This window comes from Xenopus tropicalis, chromosome 8, assembly GCF_000004195.4.
Source record: "Xenopus tropicalis strain Nigerian chromosome 8, UCB_Xtro_10.0, whole genome shotgun sequence".
In the NCBI taxonomy this organism is placed as follows: domain Eukaryota; kingdom Metazoa; phylum Chordata; class Amphibia; order Anura; family Pipidae; genus Xenopus; species Xenopus tropicalis.
Window position 1 is genome coordinate 131,175,367 of NC_030684.2, and position 20,939 is coordinate 131,196,305.

Sequence of the window (20,939 nt, forward strand, 5' to 3'; positions counted from 1 at the left end):
TCTTTTATGACGTCTGAAAATTGTATGGGAAACCCACAGTGTTGTTTTCCCCTGAAATCATTTTTTTTCCGACAAAGAGCTTTCTTAAGAGCTGTGCCACGGTCAGAGCTAATGGAAATGGCAGTGTTGGCACTTAATTGTGTCACAAACGTAAGAACAATGTATGGGATCAGAGAACTCTTTCCCCTGTTTGGATAATGTCTCAGACAGAAAAACAGCCCGGCTTTAGACTGAGGAGAAACGTGATTGGCTGGATGCCCCAGTGCATTGTTGGGAGAGAGGAGGCGTGCCTAGGTTTGTAGCCAAACATTAGGGGCGGGCCCCTGAACTGGAAAAAGAGTTTTTGTCTATCTGGATCCAAACGTTGGGACTGGGCACCTACAGAGACTGTGCCAGGAGCGGATAGACTGCACGGGTTCCTCAGAGCAGGATAATCAGTTATCCATAAAGTTGTTTTGCATTCTATTTCAACTGTTAAATAAAGTTTATATTGCTGCAAAGTTTGTGTAATTAAGTGGAAACCCCCTTGAGGTGTGCTCCTCAGTGTCCACTAGGTGGCGGCACTGCGCTAATATCCCAGTTCCCAGTATCTTTCACTATTGCAAAGAGAACTAAATCCCCTGCCTAAGCAAGTAAATACAGTCCAAATAAGTGAGTGTGCCAAGAAAGGGTTACAACAACTTGCCAAAACTCGTAGTTGAGTAGTTTACACTTTCCCTACCCTTTTGTAAACCCTTGGGAAAGGTTTTACATCTCGCTGCCCTCCATGTGCACTATGTTATGTTTCAGCATGCCCTGCCTAACAATGTTATGGCTGTGAAAAGATTGTTATTGTTTTTTGAATCTGTATATGTGACCTAGTAAAGAATCTTACCAAACTGAAATATATATCAGTAAATATTGCTCTTTTACATTTTTTCCCTGGAGGCACCATTTTGTGATGGTCTCTGTGCTCCCTCAGAGATCACCTGACAGGAAATAGTTCCCAATGTACATCTGATTAGTTACAGTAGTTAAGGTCCCCATACACGGGCCGACTATAGCTGCCGATATCGGTCCCTTGGACCGATTCGGCAGCTAATCGGCCCGTGTATGGGGAGGGCAGAGCGGCCTGGCCGACCGATATCTGGCCTGAAATTGGCCAGATCTCGATCGGCCAGGTTAGAAAATCCGGTCGGATCGGGGACCGCATCGGCTCGTTGATGCGGTCCCCGATCCGACTGCCCCATTGCCGCCCACATAATCCGATCGTTTGGCCCCAGGGCCAAACGATCGGATTATTTTTTTTTTTACCTAAATGCTCCCCGATATCCCCGAAGATCCGCTCGCTTAGCGACATCGCCAAGCGAGCGGATCTGCTCGTGTATGGCCACCTTTAGTTCCACTGCTGTTCCCAGTAATGCCTCTGCTGTAGTTTTCTATTTATCACGTGATTACATTTATTAAAGCTAGTCTGCATCCTACAAGGCTAAATAATTTCTTTCTCTTTCATAAAAAGTTTTTTATGGATTGTCCTTTGTTTCCTATGGGAAGCCTGCATGGGTGAAAAGAACTGCTGCACCAACTTAAGCACCTAGGGCAAATAAAGGCATAGCCAAGAATGACAGCCAGTAATGCCTTGCTTCCCTGTATGGGCAGAGGTAAGCCATTATATTTTAATGGAAATCTATAACCATCTTCACTTTCATTTAGGGATGAGCTGAATCCAGGATTTGGTTCGGTATTTGTAATTAGGATTTGGAAGGGTTAAATAATGCTGCATGAACACACAAGTGGAACATTTTTCGCTGCACGCAACATATGCGAATTAGGAATTGGTTTGGTATTTGCCCGAATCCCTTAAGAGCAGTGACACACGAGGAGATTAGTTGCGCCGCGACAACACTCCATTGTTGCGTGCAACTAATCTCCCCACAATGCCTTTCCACCGGCTAGAATGTAAATCACTGGTGGGCTGGCATACACTGCGCCACCATTTGCTGAAGTCGCCGAAAGTTTCCTCTCAAGGCAACTTCGGCAAATTGCGGCGTTGTATATGCCATAACACCGGTGATTTATAGTCTAGTCAGTTGCTCGGCAACTAATCTCCCCGTGTGTCACTGATCTAAAAGGAGCTGGGACACAGGTTGAGCATCCCTGATTAATACACTGAGCTAATCAAATCTAACAACTGTTATAGAGAAGGCAGTCAGTTATAAGTGAGTTATAACTATGTATCAGCTTTGCCCCCCATACACAGGTGCCCCCCCATACACAGGTGCCCCCCCATACACAGGTGCCCCCCCATACACAGTAGCCTCCCCATACACAGGTGCCTCCCCATACACAGGTGCCTCCCCATACACAGGTGCCTCCCCATACACAGGTGCCCCCCCATACACAGGTGCCCCCCATACACAGTAGCCTCCCCATACACAGGTGCCTCCCCATACACAGGTGCCCCCCCATACACAGGTGCCCCCCCATACACAGGTGCCCCCCCATACACAGGTGCCCCCCATACACAGGTGCCCCCCATACACAGTAGCGCCCCCATACACAGGTGCCCCCCAAACACAGATGCCCCCCAAACACAGATGCCCCCCATACACAGGTGCCCCCCCAAACACAGATAACCCCCATACACAGGTGCCTCCCCATACACAGGTGCCCCCCCATACACAGGTGCCCCCCCATACACAGTAGCCTCCCCATACACAGGTGCCCTCCCATACACAGGTGCCCCCCCATACACAGTAGCCACCTATACACAGGTGCCCCCCCATACACAGGTGCCCCCCCATACACAGTAGCCTCCCCATACACAGTAGCCCCCTATACACAGGTGCCCCCCCATACACAGTAGCCTCCCCATACACAGTAGCCCCCTATACACAGGTGCCCCCCCATACACAGTAGCCTCCCCATACACAGTAGCCCCCTATACACAGGTGCCCCCCCATACACAGTAGCCTCCCCATACACAGTAGCCTCCCCATACACAGGTGCCCCCCCATACACAGTAGCCTCCCCATACACAGTAGCCCCCCATACACAGTAGCCTCCCCATACACAGTAGCCCCCCATACAGAGCAGTGACACACGAGGAGATTAGTTGCGCCGCGACAACACTCCATTGTTGCGTGCAACTAATCTCCCCACAATGCCTTTCCACCGGCTAGAATGTAAATCACTGGTGGGCTGGCATACACTGCGCCACCATTTGCTGAAGTCGCCGAAAGTTTCCTCTCAAGGCAACTTCGGCAAATTGCGGCGTTGTATATGCCATAACACCGGTGATTTATAGTCTAGTCAGTTGCTCGGCAACTAATCTCCCCGTGTGTCACTGATCTAAAAGGAGCTGGGACACAGGTTGAGCACCCCTGATTAATACACTGAGCTAATCAAATCTAACAACTGTTATAGAGAAGGCAGTCAGTTATAAGTGAGTTATAACTATGTATCAGCTTTGCCCCCCATACACAGGTGCCCCCCCATACACAGGTGCCCCCCCATACACAGTAGCCTCCCCATACACAGGTGCCCCCCATACACAGTAGCCTCCCCATACACAGGTGCCTCCCCATACACAGGTGCCCCCCCATACACAGGTGCCCCCCCATACACAGGTGCCCCCCATACACAGTAGCCTCCCCATACACAGGTGCCTCCCCATACACAGGTGCCCCCCCATACACAGGTGCCCCCCCATACACAGGTGCCCCCCATACACAGTAGCCTCCCCATACACAGGTGCCTCCCCATACACAGGTGCCCCCCCATACACAGGTGCCCCCCCATACACAGGTGCCCCCCCATACACAGGTGCCCCCCATACACAGTAGCGCCCCCATACACAGTAGCGCCCCCATACACAGGTGCCCCCCAAACACAGATGCCCCCCATACACAGGTGCCCCCCCAAACACAGATAACCCCCATACACAGGTGCCCCCCCATACACAGTAGCCTCCCCATACACAGGTGCCTCCCCATACACAGGTGCCCCCCCATACACAGGTGCCCCCCCATACACAGGTGCCCCCCCATACACAGTAGCCTCCCCATACACAGGTGCCCTCCCATACACAGGTGCCCCCCCATACACAGTAGCCCCCTATACACAGTAGCCCCCTATACACAGGTGCCCCCCCATACACAGGTGCCCCCCCATACACAGTAGCCTCCCCATACACAGTAGCCCCCTATACACAGGTGCCCCCCCCATACACAGTAGCCTCCCCATACACAGTAGCCCCCTATACACAGGTGCCCCCCCATACACAGTAGCCTCCCCATACACAGTAGCCCCCTATACACAGGTGCCCCCCCATACACAGTAGCCTCCCCATACACAGTAGCCTCCCCATACACAGGTGCCCCCCATACACAGTAGCCTCCCCATACACAGTAGCCCCCCATACACAGTAGCCTCCCCATACACAGTAGCCCCCCATACACAGTAGCCTCCCCATACACAGTTGCCCCCCCATACACAGTTGCCTCCCCATACACAGTAGCCCCCCATACACAGTAGCCCCCTATACACAGTAGCCCCCTATACACTGCCCAGCACAAAAATAAAAGCAGCAGCCTCTTCTGCCTGATAAAAGCCAGAGCCCCCCCTCAGCCCCTGACCCACTGAGCAGGAGAGGAATGCAGCCAATGCCAATAGTTAACCCTTGCCTGTCACAAATGCTCCTCCCAGGACAATTAAACATGAAGGGAAACCTGTGAGCTTGAGTGTAGCAGGGGAGATTGAAGAGTTAAGGGGGCGGGGCTTTATTCCCCAGAGCAGAGCAGGCACAGCAATCAGTTAAATGGCAAAGCTGAAAAGCGGGACATCTAACAGTGAATCCGGGTAAGAACATGCCTGAGGCAACTTCCCTCACACCGAGACTGTAAGCCCAGCGCACACACAGTGAGAGAGGGGGTACCCGCATCACTACTTCCCTCCAACGCGCCTCCATATGTCCCCACTCCCAGCTATCCCTTCCCTTGTGCAGTGCATTTCCGCTAGTCCCTAAGCACATTGTGTTGCAATGGGAGGCGTCACTTCCTGTCACTTACACGACGTGACGTCATGGGTCAGTCCCAGCAGCGGAAGTAGTTGCTACGGGGGACAGCATGGCAGGAGGAAGGTCAGTGTCTGTAGCCCTATGAAATACTTGTGTATCGGTATTACAAGCCATAGCATGAGCCAGGCTGATTGGTATATTAGCCGTGAGTACTACACAGACTGCTGCGCGAGGGACTAGTGCAGAGGGTACGTATATGTATCATTGCGCTCTCCTTTACTCCTTGCTTATGATCCTCACTTGCCGTTAGAGATGTAGCGAACTGTTCGCCGGCGAACTAATTCGCGCGAACATCGGGTGTTCGCGTTCGCGCAAATTCGCGGACTTTTGCCGATGTTCGCCACTTTGGGTTCGCCTTGGTTTTTTTTGGCGCCGCGTTTTTTCGCTTTGTTTTATCGCCTATGCATATACATAGGAATAGCTTGCGTTTTTTTTTTTTTTTTGCGTTATTTTTTTGCAGGTTTTTTTTTTGGCGTTTTTTTTTGGGGCGTTTTTTTTACAAGTATTTTTCAGAGAAGTTTAGCCCTTGATCCCCCTCCTGCATGCCACTGTCCAGGTCGTGGCACCCTTTAAACAACTTTAAAATCAGTTTTCGGGCCAGAAATAGCTTTTCTAGGTTTTAAAGTTCGCCTTCCCATTGAAGTCTATGGGGTTCGCAAAGTTCGCGAATATTCGTGAGTTTTGGCGAAAGTCCGCGAACATTTTCGGCGATGTTCGCTACATCACTACTTGCCGTAAATGGTACTCACTCCACTCACTTCCCCTCCCTCCGCGCCATTCCCCCTTTGCTGCCCGCAATGCTAGTTCCCATGTGCCTGTACGATGGAGGCATGAGAAGGTGAGGCAGTCCATCCATGCTGCTCTCTACTGGTTATATCCTCCTACAGTATCAATGCGCCGGCTGCTCGGATTCCTACGCTCATTAGAGAGCCCTGCAGCCTCCGCATTAACATTTCATTGGGCGAGATTAGTAGGCGCAGTCCCGCCTGGGAGCTGCTGTGCGCTTTGCGCTCATGTGCTTTCTTGGCAACTGTCCGGTGTGGAGCCGGGTCGGGCTATCGTTCGGAATTAGTAGCCACATGGAGTGGTTCAGTACTTGTATGGCCATCTTAACAATGCCGTACTGCTAGGGTTGACAGATTTCTTTTTCCAAACTAGCCGCGCAATGACAAAAAACTCTAAAGAACTAAGTATATATGGGACAACATGCCTTATAAAGCGTAATCACTACCCAGTTACTGGGATGGCTGATAATTCCCTGCCCTCTGTGCCCAGTCCAGCTGGGAAGTCACTACAGGAATAGATTCAGAATGTTGCATTAACCCCAGACATAATATACATATGGGTGTGTTGGACTACAACTCCCAGCAGTCCCAGCATATTCTGAGAGTTATACAGGATATCCTAAGAGTTATAGCTTAAAGAAGAAGGAAAGGCAAAATCTATGAAGCACACTATTAAATAGTACTACTATTGCTGAGTAAAATCGCTATATTCCTGGCTTGCCTAATGAAAGATTTACAGAGATACACACACTACATTTTTTATCAGTGAACAACGCCGCCATCTCTAACAAGGGATGCCCATTCCCTTTCCCTCACTGTCTGTACTGCGGATGCGTTCCCCCTGTGCCTGCCTTCCCCCCAGCTCACACAGCAACTTGTCAGCACCAGCCCCTCCCCCCCCCCCTGTTCTGTTTTCGCTCCATGGCCAATTCAACTTGTGCTGCTCCTCCCTCCGGCAAGTCCCCAGTGATGTAACGGCACTCATGCCTTGCTTTTAACTCTCTGAGTGCCTGGGGAAAGTAATGAGCTATAGCTGTGTTACAGGCAGCGCCGGATTTCAAATCCGAGCGCCCGGAGGCCACCCCGCTCAGCCACCCCCTGCGCATGCGTGTTTGCAACTCACCCAGCGCACTGCGCATGCGCAACTTACCCCCCAACCCCCCCCAGCGCACGCATGCGCATTTATGCGGGCGCCGATATGAACACATACGGAGCAGCTGGGAGAGGTCCCCGCTGCTCTGTATGGGAGCAGAACTCCGGTGCGGCGGGGAGGCATGCCGCCCCTAAATGTTTGCCGCCCTAGGCCCAGGCCGTTGTGGCCTCGCCACAAATCCGGGCCTGGTTACAGGACAGTATGACATATTGATTAAACGAGCTGTGCTTAATGGCAGGGCATAATGTAGGGAATACACAGTAAGGTACATTCTACTGAGATGTAGGAAACAAGATGTTAGGCTAATGCCACATACGCTCGGGTGCAGGCACATGTAGCCGATATACACATGAAAACGCGCAAGAATGCAAACTCTCGCGTTTTCATGCGTATATCGGCTACATGTGCCTGCACCCGAGCGTATCCCTTTCATTCGGGTGCAGGCACAAGTAGCAGGCGTTGGGGCTGAGTTTTCGGCAAGCGTTTTTCCGCTTGCCGAAAATTTCAGCCCTACGCCTCGTGTGGCATTAGCCTTACACGTTCTGCTAGGGGGAGCGCTCCTGCTGTGTGCGCATGCGCCTCCTACAGTCTAAGTCATGAAGTCAGGGGAAGAGCGTTGCATTATGGGAATCTTCTCTACCCTGCTCAGCGTTTTTTCTACCTGTTTGGCTTCTGAACTTCTGAACAAGTGAAATATGGGGAGACTTAAGGGCACTATTGAGACAACTGAAGGTATGCCTGCAGCTTGAGATTAACTCTTTATTGGCCTTTCCTTCTCATTTAATGATCAACTGCACAACTGTTCCCACATCCCAGTAGAAAGTAACAGTACAATCACATACCCTATAGAGCAGGGAGCAGGGGGTAGAACTGCCCCACATCCCAGTAGAAAGTAACAGTACAATCACATACCCTATAGAGCAGGGAGCAGGGGGTAGAACTGCCCCACATCCCAGTAGAAAGTAATGGTACAATCACATACCCTATAGAGCAGGGAGCAGGGGGTAGAACTGCCCCACATCCCAGTAGAAAGTAACAGTACAATCACATACCCTATAGAGCAGGGGGTAGAACTGCCCCACATCCCAGTAGAAAGTAACAGTACAATCACATACCCTATAGAGCAGGGAGCAGGGGGTAGAACTGCCCCACATCCCAGTAGAAAGTAACAGTACAATCACATACCCTATAGAGCAGGGTGTAGAACTGCCCCCACATCCCAGTAGAAAGTAACAGTACAATCACATACCCTATAGAGCTGGGGGTAGAACTGCCCCACATCCCAGTAGAAAGTAACAGTACAATCACATACCCTATAGAGCAGGGAGCAGGGGGTAGAACTGCCCCACATCCCAGTAGAAAGTAACAGTACAATCACATACCCTATAGAGCAGGGAGCAGGGGGTAGAACTGCCCCAAATCCCAGTAGAAAGTAACAGTACAATCACATACCCTATAGAGCAGGAAGCAGGGGGTAGAACTGCCCCACATCCCAGTAGAAAGTAACAGTACAATCACATACCCTATAGAGCAGGGGGTAGAACTGCCCCACATCCCAGTAGAAAGTAACAGTACAATCACATACCCTATAGAGCAGGGAGCAGGGGGTAGAACTGCCCCACATCCCAGTAGAAAGTAACAGTACAATCACATACCCTATAGAGCAGGGAGCAGGGGGTAAAACTGCCCCACATCCCAGTAGAAAGTAACAGTACAATCACATACCCTATAGAGCAGGGGGTAGAACTGCCCCACATCCCAGTAGAAAGTAACAGTACAATCACATACCCTATAGAGCAGGGAGCAGGGGGTAGAACTGCCCCACATCCCAGTAGAAAGTAACGGTAACAACCACATACCCTAAAGATCAGGGTGTAGAACATACAGGTTGAGCCTGAAAGAGCACAAAGGAATACAAAACGGAGCCTCTGTCTATACTGTCCAATTGCATTCTGGGTATTGTAGATATATATTAATCCTAGCTGTAGGCTAATTGTTAGATACAAACTACATTACCCGGCATGCAGTGGAACAAGCATACTAGGGGAAAAAACTTTGGCTAGTTTCCAAAGTACAAATGTGCCAAGGCTCCAAAACTGTACCTTGGTGGGGTTGTACCAGGGCTTTAAATTAGTAGCCTAATTTGGTGGAAAAACTGCCAACCTGGCAACCCTGGTTAGGGATGCAATGGCCAGGGCAGAAGGTTGTCTCTATATAGGATGATCTTTTTCCCAATATGCCCACATATCATATTTGCCGCTATGCAGGCAATTGGATTATGGACCACATCAGTGCACTGTGTACCTGTCAATACCTTGATCCAAACGGAAAATCAGACCTGGCCAATCCTCATCCAGCCAATGTGTGGCTGGATGACACAGTGGGTAGGAGGCTGTAGTTGCAAGAGTTATACTAATTAACCCTTTGCACAGATAACGTGGAGAGGTTTATTGGCCTTTATAATGTGTCCTGTACTTACTCATTGCTGTGGTATATAAATCATGAATTCCATCTTGTTTTGTAGAGGTTCCCTGGACCAAGATGCCTGAAGAAGGAAACAAATCATCTGCTCAAGGCAACACAGCGCTTCCCTCATATATGAATCAGTCGCTTGCAAGGGAAATATTTTTACAGTAGAAAATTATACTAATGTCTTTAAACTTGAACTTTTAAGCTAACATAGATGTGAGGAGGCACAATGGTTAGACACAGCAAACTACAAAAGCAGATTCTGAGTCTTTACAGACAGTTTTTACAAGCCGGCAAAGAGAAACCTGGGTTTGTACCCAGAATCAGAGATGAATTCAGAAGAAATGCAAAAATTCCAAAGACTGATGTTATGCACATAGAGTACCTTCTGCGGCGGGGGCAACGGCAACTGCAGCAACTACAGGATGCAAATACAAAGCAACTGGGAGCCTTCATCAGATCCCCAACCAATCAGAACAATTAATATGTTTTCTTATAAAAAAGATTTGATATTGGTACAAATGTAACTACTCTTTGTATATAAATTATTTATACTATTTATAACAAGTTGTTTGCTCTTACTTGGCCTCTGTATTCCTTTGGTAGGATGTTTGCAAATGTACCAACCTCATAGTGCTTTATAAACATGACCGCCTCCATAAACTGCATATTAGTGATGGCTTTTCATGTGTATTGTAGAGGAATAGTTAAGGCTAGCAAAGCTGGGCATGTCAGAATAGAGCTGATAATGAGCAATTAAATACACTACTGCCACCTTTCTCAAAGTAAAAGGCTGGAGCACTAAGATCTGAACCTTGTGGCAACTTAGCAGTAAATTGGAGTAAAGAGACATGGGGGGAATTCACAAAAGTGGAGAGAGACCTTTTTTGTAGTAAAAGTGGTGAAAAAACTGGTGGAAAACACTTTTTTTTCAGATTCACAAACAGAAATCCGCATAAATTCCGACTCAACCGCCACTTTTCCGTTTTTGGTGAAAGAAAGACAGTTTACAGACACTTTTGTGAATTTGTCGTTTAAACAACATTTTTTCCCAACATTTTCAAAATGGAGTAAAGCTCAGTGTAAAGGTGGCCACACACGTGGTGATTTCCGATCTTTTGTGCGACCAATCGGCCATTAACCGTTCAGGGCAGATAAGGAGGTAGAAACAATAGGATTTCTACCTCCTTCTGCCAATTCAGCCCTGACGGCAGATTTTGCTCAGGCGCCTTCTATGGAGCCCGATCTAAGTCTTTTAACCGGTCCGATCGGCAAGTCGACCAATAGCAGCCTCCTGCGATATCAGTTGACTTGCCATACACGCACAGAATATCGTACGAAACAGAGCTTTACTCTGTTAGATCAATTCATGAACAAACAACAAATATTTCTGTGAGATAAAATAACATTTAATGGCTCAAAATTAAACAGCAATCTCACATATAAACAGGGTGGTTTCTGCAGCCCTTGGATATGTATATTTTAAATGGCTGATATAATATGAGCTTATTACAGGGTTAGATACTAACCCTGTACACTGTGTAAATGATATATTGGGGGTATTAAAAGGAAGTGACACTAACATGCCACACCTCCTCTGATGAAGCACCCATTGGTGCGAAACGTGTTAGGAGAGTGGGTACCATGAGACACTTGGATGCACCTTTCCATTGTTTGGTATAGTATGGTTTGTTTCATTTGAAATTGTTTGTTTAATTTTGAGCCATTAAATGTTATTTTATCTCACTGAAATATTTGTTGTTTGTTTATATATTGATTCAGGGCCTATCAGTGGGATATAATTTATAGATTCCCTTTCCTAATCTAATCTATTGTATCTATAATATATAATATATTGTTAGATCAATTCTAAGATCTTCTGTTTTGTTTCACCCAGTCTTCATTTCAGACCTAAGGTAGGGGCCCCATTGGGGGATCGTTAACATATTAATGGGGATTAGCAGCCTATTGTTAGGGGACAAGTATCTGTCTGACCCTAGAACAATAGGTGCAAAAAGCCTCATTAACATTTTATAAACATGTAAAACAGTGATTTTCAATTTATATCTAAAGTTTTTACTTTTATAATATATATTATTTATATATATATATATATATAAAGTTTTTACCTCACATTTACATAATTATGCACATTTTGGGATATTGGGGTACAGGGTTGGACGGCCCAACAGGGCAGTGGATAAAAACCCGCTGGGCCCTAGTCCTGTTGGAGCTCTAGTCACCGGGCATGTTGGTGGGGGGGCCTGATTGCTGCTGCCCAGTAATGAGTAGGGGCTAGAGAATAAGGTATTTAGACCCTTAAATCTTGTTACAGAAGTGGCATTACACAGAAATATAGAAAAAAATGATAGTTTCTCTGTGCAAACTAAAATTATCCCTCAGGAAATGCCCCCAAAGTGAAATGGCATATGAAATGCAAAATCCTGCTGGTAAAATCCTTATTCCAAGGTATGTGTGTATGTATATCTTTATTTATAAAGTGCTACTTATGTACGCAGCGCTGTACAGTACAATACATTAATACAAACAGGGGGTTATTAAGATAAAAGATAAATACAAAGTATAACAATAAATACAAATAAATACAAGATACAGTTGCAATAAGTTAAGAGTCAAAGACACAAGAGGATGGAGGTCCCTGCCCCGTAGAGCTTACAATCTATATGGGAGGGTAAGAGTCAAAGACACAAGAGGATGGAGGTCCCTGCCCCGTAGAGCTTACAATCTATATGGGAGGGTAAGAGTCAAAGACACAAGACGATGGAGGTCCCTGCCCCGTAGAGCTTACAGTCTATATGGGAGGGTAAGAGTCAAAGACACAAGAGGATGGAGGTCCCTGCCCCGTAGAGCTTACAATCTATATGGGAGGGTAAGAGTCAAAGACACAAGAGGATGCAGGTCCCTGCCCCGTAGAGCTTACAATCTATATGGGAGGGTAAGAGTCAAAGACACAAGAGGATGGAGGTCCCTGCCCCGTAGAGCTTACAATCTATATGGGAGGGTAAGAGTCAAAGACACAAGAGGATGGAGGTCCCTGCCCCGTAGAGCTTACAATCTATATGGGAGGGTAAGAGTCAAAGACACAAGAGGATGGAGGTCCCTGCCCCGTAGAGCTTACAATCTATATGGGAGGGTAAGAGTCAAAGACACAAGAGGATGGAGGTCCCTGCCCCGTAGAGCTTACAATCTAGATGGGAGGGTAAGAGTCAAAGGCACAAGAGGATGGAGGTCCCTGCCCCGTAGAGCTTACAATCTAGATGGGAGGGTAAGAGTCAAAGGCACAAGAGGATGGAGGTCCCTGTCCCGTAGAGCTTACAATCTATATGGGAGGGGTAACTTACAGATACAAATAGGCAAATATAAGTGCTGTAGGTCACAGTGGTTGACGTTACAATATAAGTGCTGATTCCCAGATCAGGTGCTGGGCGAGTGCTCCAAAAGGGAGTCTTTTAGTTTGGTTTTAAAAAGACTGAGGGAGGATTCTCTCCGGAGGAAATCAGGGAGGGCATTCCAAATGTAAGGGGCAGCAAGGCAGAAGGGTTTAAAGCGGGAAACCGCAGTAGTAGTGGGGGGCGCAACCAAGCGATTGCTCTGCGAGGAACGAAGGAGTCGGCCAGGAACATACGGAGACACAAGGGACGAGATGTAGTGAGGAGCAGAGGAATGGAGGGCTTTGAAGGTTAGGAGAAGAAGTTTGTAGGATATTCTTTGTTTAATAGGAAGCCATGATAAGGACTTTAGCAGGGGAAGGGCCTGAACTCTCCTGGATGAGAGGAGGAGAATTCTGGCAGCAGTGTTTAATATAGACTGTAGGGGGGAAAGATGGGAGTTAGGGAGGCTGGTTAGCAGCAGGTTACAGTAGTCAAGTCGGGATAGGATGAGCGCATGCATGAGCAGCCTGGCTGTTGCAGTAGAGAGAAAGGGACGGATTTTGGCAATATTGCATAAGAAAAAGTGACAGGTTTTGACAGTGGAGTTAATGTGGTTAGAAAAGGAGAGACTGGAGTCAAAGATCCCCCCAAACAACGTGCCGAATCAACAGGGTTGATGAGGGTGCCATCAATAGAGATAGAAAAGGGGGGGGAAGGACCAAGCTTAGGCGGAAAGATCATTAGTTCAGTTTGAGGTGGAGTTGGTTCATCCAGTTAGAGATAGCCAGGAGGCAGTTAGTGATTTGAGTCTCAGTTTCAGCTGTTAATGAAGGGGTCGACAAATAAATTTGGATATCATCAGCATACAGATGGGATTTAAAGCCAAATGAACAGATAAGATCTCCCAAGGACAGCGTGTAAAGGGAGAACAACATTGACCCAAGTACAGAGCCTTGGGGTACCCCCACATTAAGTACAGAGCCTTGGGGTACCCCCACATTAAGTACAGAGTCTTGGGGTACCCCCACATTAAGTACAGAGCCTTGGGGTACCCCCACATTAAGTACAGAGCCTTGGGGTACCCCCACATTAAGTACAGAGCCTTGGGGTACCCCCACATTAAGTACAGAGCCTTGGGGTACCCCCACATTAAGTACTGAGGCTTGGGGTACCCCCACATTAAGAGGAACTGGAGATGAGGTTTTATTAGCGTAGGAGACAGTGAATGAACGGTTAGAGAGGTAGGAAGAGACCCAGGATGCAGCCTGACTACGGAGACCAATCGAATGCAGAATTTGCCTCAGGAGGGAGTGGTCAACCGTATCAAACGCAGCCGATAGATCTAGAAGGATTAATATAGAGAAGTGACCTTTAGCTTTGGCAACCTGAAGATCGTTTGTAACTCTGCACAACGCTGTCTCAGTAGACCAGTAGACCAGATTGCAGCGGGTCTAATAAATTATGGGCGTTAAGGAAGTTAGTAATACGGGAGAAGACAATACAAGATTTTGGAGGCAAGCGGTAGGAGAGAGACAGGACGGTAGACAGGACGGTTCATGTAGATTTGGGACTGGGTTTGGTGGCACCGACAGATTTACTAAGCTAAAGGCAAATTCATAAAAAAAAGTCGGGAAAATGACAAAATCTGAAAACTGTCTGCTTAAAAGACAAATTCACAAAAGTAGAGATAGAGGTTTGTGAATTAGGTGGAAAATCCCACAAATCTATCCTCACTTTTATTTTGTCTCAATATCACCACTTTTGTGAATTCCCCCCATCGTGTTTCTGTTTTATGCATTAGTGTATTTACCTGCCTGGAGGTGTCATACACCGTTATATCCAATTGGTAGTTACTTTCTTTTCTAAAAACAATATTTCCTTGTCTTTTCACAGACTGACAAGAATGGACCTTGGGCAGCTTATTAGCCAGACTTAAGGTAAGCCTTTAGAGCATTAATAGTACTAAACTAAGAAACATGTGGGTAACTGTGGGATGAAATACAGTGCAATAAACCATGCCAGCATCAGTTGTAAGGGAACTGGTTGCTATGGGTTTCTGGGCTAGAGTTACAATTTACCTATCATACTGTATAATCCCCAATGTCTTCATTAGGAAGCCAGGGACTTAGGAACCTAATATCTTATTACGGGCATGTTTTATGGAATAATGGCTGTGCCTTACGGGGCTTTTTTTTTTTCTTTTTTATATTTATATGGATATACCATTATCAGGTTACAGTACACGTTATATATAAAGTGTATAATAGACACACCCATTACTGATAACATGACATCTGTCCCTTAACGGCTTTCCTGCCATCTGCCGCTCTGTTTGCCCAAGGTACAAACTATCTTTTGTTTAAACAGAATACGCTTTACGACTACACCCTGGTGGTAAAGTCTAACACAACCTAATAAAAACAGGCCTTACCATAACTGACCAGTAAATAATGGCTAAACTAATATGTTCTAGCCCTACCTACACTGCTCTTCCCCCAAACAGGCTTGGCTCAAAGACAAGGGGTGCAAATTGATGCCCATCTGTGCCCCTTCTGCATTCCACCCTACCAGGGACAAGCATCATGCCATACACTACCCTTTCTACTCCATTTAAGGGCTCGTTCATCAATGGGGCCAGGTGCATTGTGGGCAAAAACACATGGGGGTATGTTTACTAAGAATGGAGATAAATATCACCAGTAATCTTGCCTGTAGCAACCAATTAGGTCTTTGCTTTGATTTCTAACTTGTAGGTGACTGTTCAAATCTTATTGCTGATTGGTTGCTATGGGCAACATCACCGGAGATATTTATCTCCAATCTTAGTAAACATACCCCATGGTGCATTGCACCTGGCTTTTTTTTTTGGCACTGTTATATAACATCTTTATGAAACCACTGCTTTACAAAACATCCACTTCAGTTCTATGCCTTCATTATTAGCAACAGGCGCCAATGCTCCAGACAGTTTTAATAAAGTGACTTCATACTTCTCAGCAACAGCAATTTACCCCCCCCCCCCGAAAAACAATGATCCTACTGTTACTCATTATTTGGCTATTTATATACAATGCCTGATGGTTACAGTTAATTACATCTCTTTGAAAACCCATCTTCCAGCTCCTGTTGCCCTCGGCTAAGAAGTGGAACTACAGATAATCCCAATCCATAAATTGTAGGGTTATGAACCCTAATTATAGTACTTTTTATACATGTGTATTGTAAAGTGTTTTTGATGACAAATGTCCCTCTTCATAAGAGAGAGGCACATAATATACATATAATACTGTATGCAGTATATAAATAATTATATTACAGGTATGGGACCTGTTATCCAGAATGCTTGGGACCTGGGGTTTTCCGGATAAGGGGTCTTTCTGTAATTTGGATCTCCATACCTTAAGTCTGCTAAAAATCATTTAAATTCTGAATAAACCCAATAGACTTGTTTTTCACCCAATAAGAATTAATTATATCTTAGTTGGGATCAAGTACAGGTACTGTTTTATTATTACAGAGAAAAGGGAATCATTTAACCATTAAATAAACCAAATAGGGCTGTTCTGCCCCCAATAAGGGGTAATTATATCTTAGTTGGGATCAAGTACAGGTACTGTTTTATTATTACAGAGAAAAGGGAATCATTTAACCATTAAATAAACCCAATAGGGCTGTTCTGCCCCAATAAGGGGTAATTATATCTTAGTTGGGATCAAGTACAAGGTACTGTTTTATTATTACAGAGAAAAGGGAATCATTTAACCATTAAATAAACCCAATAGGGCTGTTCTGCCCCCAATAAGGGGTAATTATATCTTAGTTGGGATCAAGTACAGGTACCGTTTTATTATTACAGAGAAAAGGGAATCATTTAACTATGAAATAAACCCAATAGGACTGTTCTGCCCCCAATAAGGGGTAATTATATCTTAGTTGGGATCAAGTACAGGTACTGTTTTATTATTACAGAGAAAAGGGAATCATTTAACCATTAAATAAACCCAATAAGGCTGTTCTGCCCCCAATAAGGGGTAATTATATCTTAGTTGGGATCAAGTACAGGTACTGTTTTATTATTACAGAGAAAAGGGAATCATTTAACCATTAAATAAACCCAATAAGGCTGTTCTGCCCCCAATAAGGGGTAATTATATCTTAGTTGGGATCAAGTACAGGTACTGTTTTATTATTACAGAGAAAAGGGAATCATTTAACCATTAAATAAACTCAATAGGGCTGTTCTGCCCCCAATAAGGGGTAATTATATCTTAGTTGGGATCAAGTACAGGTACTGTTTTATTATTACAGAGAAAAGGGAATCATTTAACCATTAAATAAACCCAATAGGGCTGTTCTGCCCCCAATAAGGGGTAATTATATCTTAGTTGGGATCAAGTACAGGTACTGTTTTATTATTACAGAGAAAAAGGAAATAATTTGTAAAAATTAGAATTATATGCTTATAATGGAGTCTATGGGAGTTAGCCTTCCTGTAATTCTGAAATTTCTAGATAATGGGTTTCCGGATAAGGCATTCCATACCTGTATATAAATGTAAGAAGCCATAGCTGCTCTCCTGGGAAGTGCCAGTAGGGCCAGACGGAGATACATAAGTGATTTATGTGACTATAATTACACTATTCCTTTACCAGTGATCCCTAAGGGAAACCAAGTACAGTTGGATGACTTCCTTTCAAATGTTTTCTCTATGCCAAGAGATAAAACTGGAATTTGATTGGGTGCGCACTGTGCAACAAACTTGTTAGAATTATGATATGAATAGAATGTATATATGCATATATTTTTTTTTTTTATTATTATTTTTCCCTTAGAAAAAGGTATGAATGTTGGCTAATGTTTACCAACGGCTCCTTTGGGTCTTTTAATTATTACACAAAGGAATTGTCTACAGACTGAAATACATGAGCAGGTGTTTGCTTGGAACCCTTTATCCTTAGTCATAAATAATAATAATAAAACTACTGCACCTGTCAACTGAACATGCAAACCATGAATTCATTCTATAGCAACTTACTAATTATCTTTATACTAGTATGCTAAGAATATAATGAATCGCCTTGTTGTGAATGATTATGACTATGACTGGGCCAATCAGCTTCATGTATACATATTTGCACAGTATTCCCATGATTCCCAGGGGCTGATTATAATTCAACATTTCATGTTTTTGGTTCAATGCACTATATCTGAGTTGTGCATGAATCCCCCCAGGACCATTACACAGCAAGCCCATGTAGCGGTAGTGTTGTTGAACTAAAACTCCCAGAAACCCCAAAAGGCTTCATATGACCACAGGCTGCCTATTCATGGGGCAAACCAGGAGGACTACATATTGTAGCAGCAGGCTGTCCCAACAGATAGTTAAATATACAACAGGGTTTGTGGGGTGTAAAGGTGCCCATACACGTTAAGATCCGCTCACTTGGCAAGGTCGCCAAGTGAGCAGATCTTCTCCTGATATCCCCACCTACGGGTGGGCGATATCAGGTGAATTCAGTCATTTTGCCCTGAGGCCAAACGTTCAAATTAAAACGCCAATAATAGGCACAGTTGGTTTGAGGACCACATCAACAAGCTGACCCGACTAAATTTTTTAACCTGCCCGATTGATATCTGCCCAATTTCAGGCCAGATGTTGGTTGGGCAGGCCCATCAGTAGTCCCTATACACGGGTCCATAAGCTGCCGAATCGGTCTAAGGAACCAATATCGGCAGCTTCAATTGGCCCATGTATGGCAGCCTTTAGGGCTCTTACACGCAGGGCTTCCCTTTATGAGGTTCTGTGCAGTTGCCCTATAATGTGTTCCACTAGCTAGTGTTAGTGTGTGTTCAGACTAAGCATGGGCAAAGTTATGTGTTAAGTATAGATGCATTCCGCTTCCTTGCAAAACAATATACGAAATTCAAAATGTATAATTTACTAAATGATTCTATAGTTTGCATCCATGGTGCCATGGTGTGAGTGCCAGAAGGTGACCGGATCAGGCAAGCACTCATTTATTTTTCTATCTATTATTATTATTAACACTATTAAGAGCCACATATACTGCAGCGCTGTACACGGCCCACCCAATCATTCTAGGAAAAAACCAGCAGTTCCTCGGTAGCAGAACAGGAAAAGACTTGTTCAGTGTTTTAAACAAATATTTTCCGTAGTGCCTGCCCTAAGGGAAGGACATGGGATAAAAAACAAAATATATGTGTATGTGACTCTTACTGCAATTTTTTAATGTATGATGGGTGTGCCGAATGCAAAATAAATGCGTGAAGTTGAATAAAAATTACATTAAATCTGCTTCGTAGTGATATTGAGCTCAGGAAGCCCCGAGCATTAATAGGTGCAGCCCATATATAATGACTTCTTGCTTTCCCAAACAGTTTGCCTTTACATACCCACCGCAGACCTCCAACTGCCCCCAGGAAATTCTTGTGCTGTCCTGGAACTCCCCCATACTTAATAAAAGGCACCAAGAGCAATAACCCATAGCAACCAATAAGATGCTTGCTTTTAAACCAGGTGACCAGCAAATTCTACCTACTGATTGAATGCTATGGGTTACTGCTCCTGGGCAAACTTAGTGCTGGCTTTAGCCATATTGTGCATTGTATAAATTACCGATATTCCCTAATACAGTTCTGCTTGAAAGCACAAATCAATAAAAGTCTGCAGCAGAGGAGTTTGGTTCCCCTTTAAAAGAATATCTTTATAAAAAGGTAAACAAGACATGTTATAACTGTCACAGGAGACAGCTGCCAAGGTTGAATTAAGTTCAGTATTTTATTCCATGTCTTAACTTGCCCTTACATTGGGGCTGGATATAAACTGACAACTGAGGAATCACTGACCTCTAGTGAACAGTAAAAGGTACTAAAATTGATTTAACCCATTTTTGGAGAATGAAAAAAAAAATTGACCTCTTAATTCAGAATTATGGTGCATTTCTTTCTGCAACACTGGGAGGAAAGACAGCCCAATAAGTTACTATAGAATATATAATATACCAATGGCTCTAGGCAAATGTATCATATTTATGTACCTTAAGATTTAAGAAATGCCCAGTAGATGGCAGTGTGTTCTAGTACAAAAGGGATAGCACACATGCTCAAGGTCTTCCATGGGACTTCTCCTCAAAAAGAGGTGGCTATAGGATTGGGGTTTAATTAGGAAAAGTTAGTGTTGAGTCAGTTCTGGTTATAGTCTCTCTAGGAGCAAAAGTCGGGACTAGGGGAGATGCTGGGCAACTTTCTGCTTCACCAAGGAGGTAAGAGGGGTTAAGACCCCGCAGTGAATCTGGGTGCTAGTGTAGGGGCACCAGTGGGTGAGCTCAGGCGCATATAGGATCACCAGAAGGAGTTTGCAACCTCTTGTGGGGAATGTTCTTTAAGTCTAAAGATAACTGGATGTGTTCTATGATTGGAAAGCTGCCTGGAGTTCAATAAAGAAGTTCATTGTTTTGCAAGAGACACCTGTGGTCCTGGTTATTTGGCACAATTGCTATTTGACTGACGCAGGGGCCTGCTGCCAGTTGAGAAATTTGTCTCAGGCGGCAGCGCCCCCAAAGTTACCAGGGGTGGCAAAAAGCTGCTCCTAGTAACCTTAAGAGCTCAATTTACATTTTTTAAAATGGAAATTCGGCTCTGCTAGTGCAAAGAGTGCAATTGCGGTCTCTACACTAGCGATGCGGCCCCCCTGGATGCTGTAAAGGTAAGCGGGATCGGAGGAGAAACACCCCTGGACTGATGATCAACTTGTGATCTTTCCCACCAGTCTGGCTTACGCCTAGCAGAGTGAGCAGGACTGGGAGTTGCAGGGAGCTGTACCTCTAGTGTCCCTGTTCAAGTTTGTTTTACTTGCCTTTTACACAGCACAGAGCTTTAGGCTCAATATGTTACATGAGTCTGACAGCAATGGAATCACATTCCTTATCCCCCTACCTGTGTAGCGCTTGGAGGGCTTGTGTGAACTTGACTTCCCTTGAGGAGGCCCATTTAACCTTTTGCTATACAATCTGCGCTAAACATGGGGATTACACACCAGCCAGTAAATATAGATTTTGCATAGA

The 20,939-nt window shown here is 45.2% G+C and overlaps 1 protein-coding gene and 1 non-coding gene across 2 annotated transcripts; both read left to right on the top strand.

The window, feature by feature from the left end:
* Nucleotides 1-5,879: 5,879 nt before the first annotated feature.
* Nucleotides 5,880-6,012, top strand: LOC116407425. The gene has a single exon (XR_004220331.1). It is a non-coding gene; the product is annotated as a small nucleolar RNA SNORA47 (small nucleolar RNA).
* A 3,592-nt stretch (nucleotides 6,013-9,604) lies between these two features.
* sdhaf1 (succinate dehydrogenase complex assembly factor 1) lies at nucleotides 9,605-10,044 on the top strand. The gene has a single exon (XM_031891988.1). It carries the CDS (start codon nucleotides 9,693-9,695, stop codon nucleotides 9,945-9,947), a length of 255 nt encoding a protein of 84 aa, XP_031747848.1. The 5' UTR covers nucleotides 9,605-9,692; the 3' UTR covers nucleotides 9,948-10,044.
* The last annotated feature ends 10,895 nt before the right edge of the window (nucleotides 10,045-20,939 follow it).

Excerpts from the sequence above, each read along its gene's own strand:
- sdhaf1 (XM_031891988.1), top strand. The coding sequence starts at position 9,693 with ATGGTTAGACACAGCAAACTACAAAAGCAGATTCTGAGTCTTTACAGA.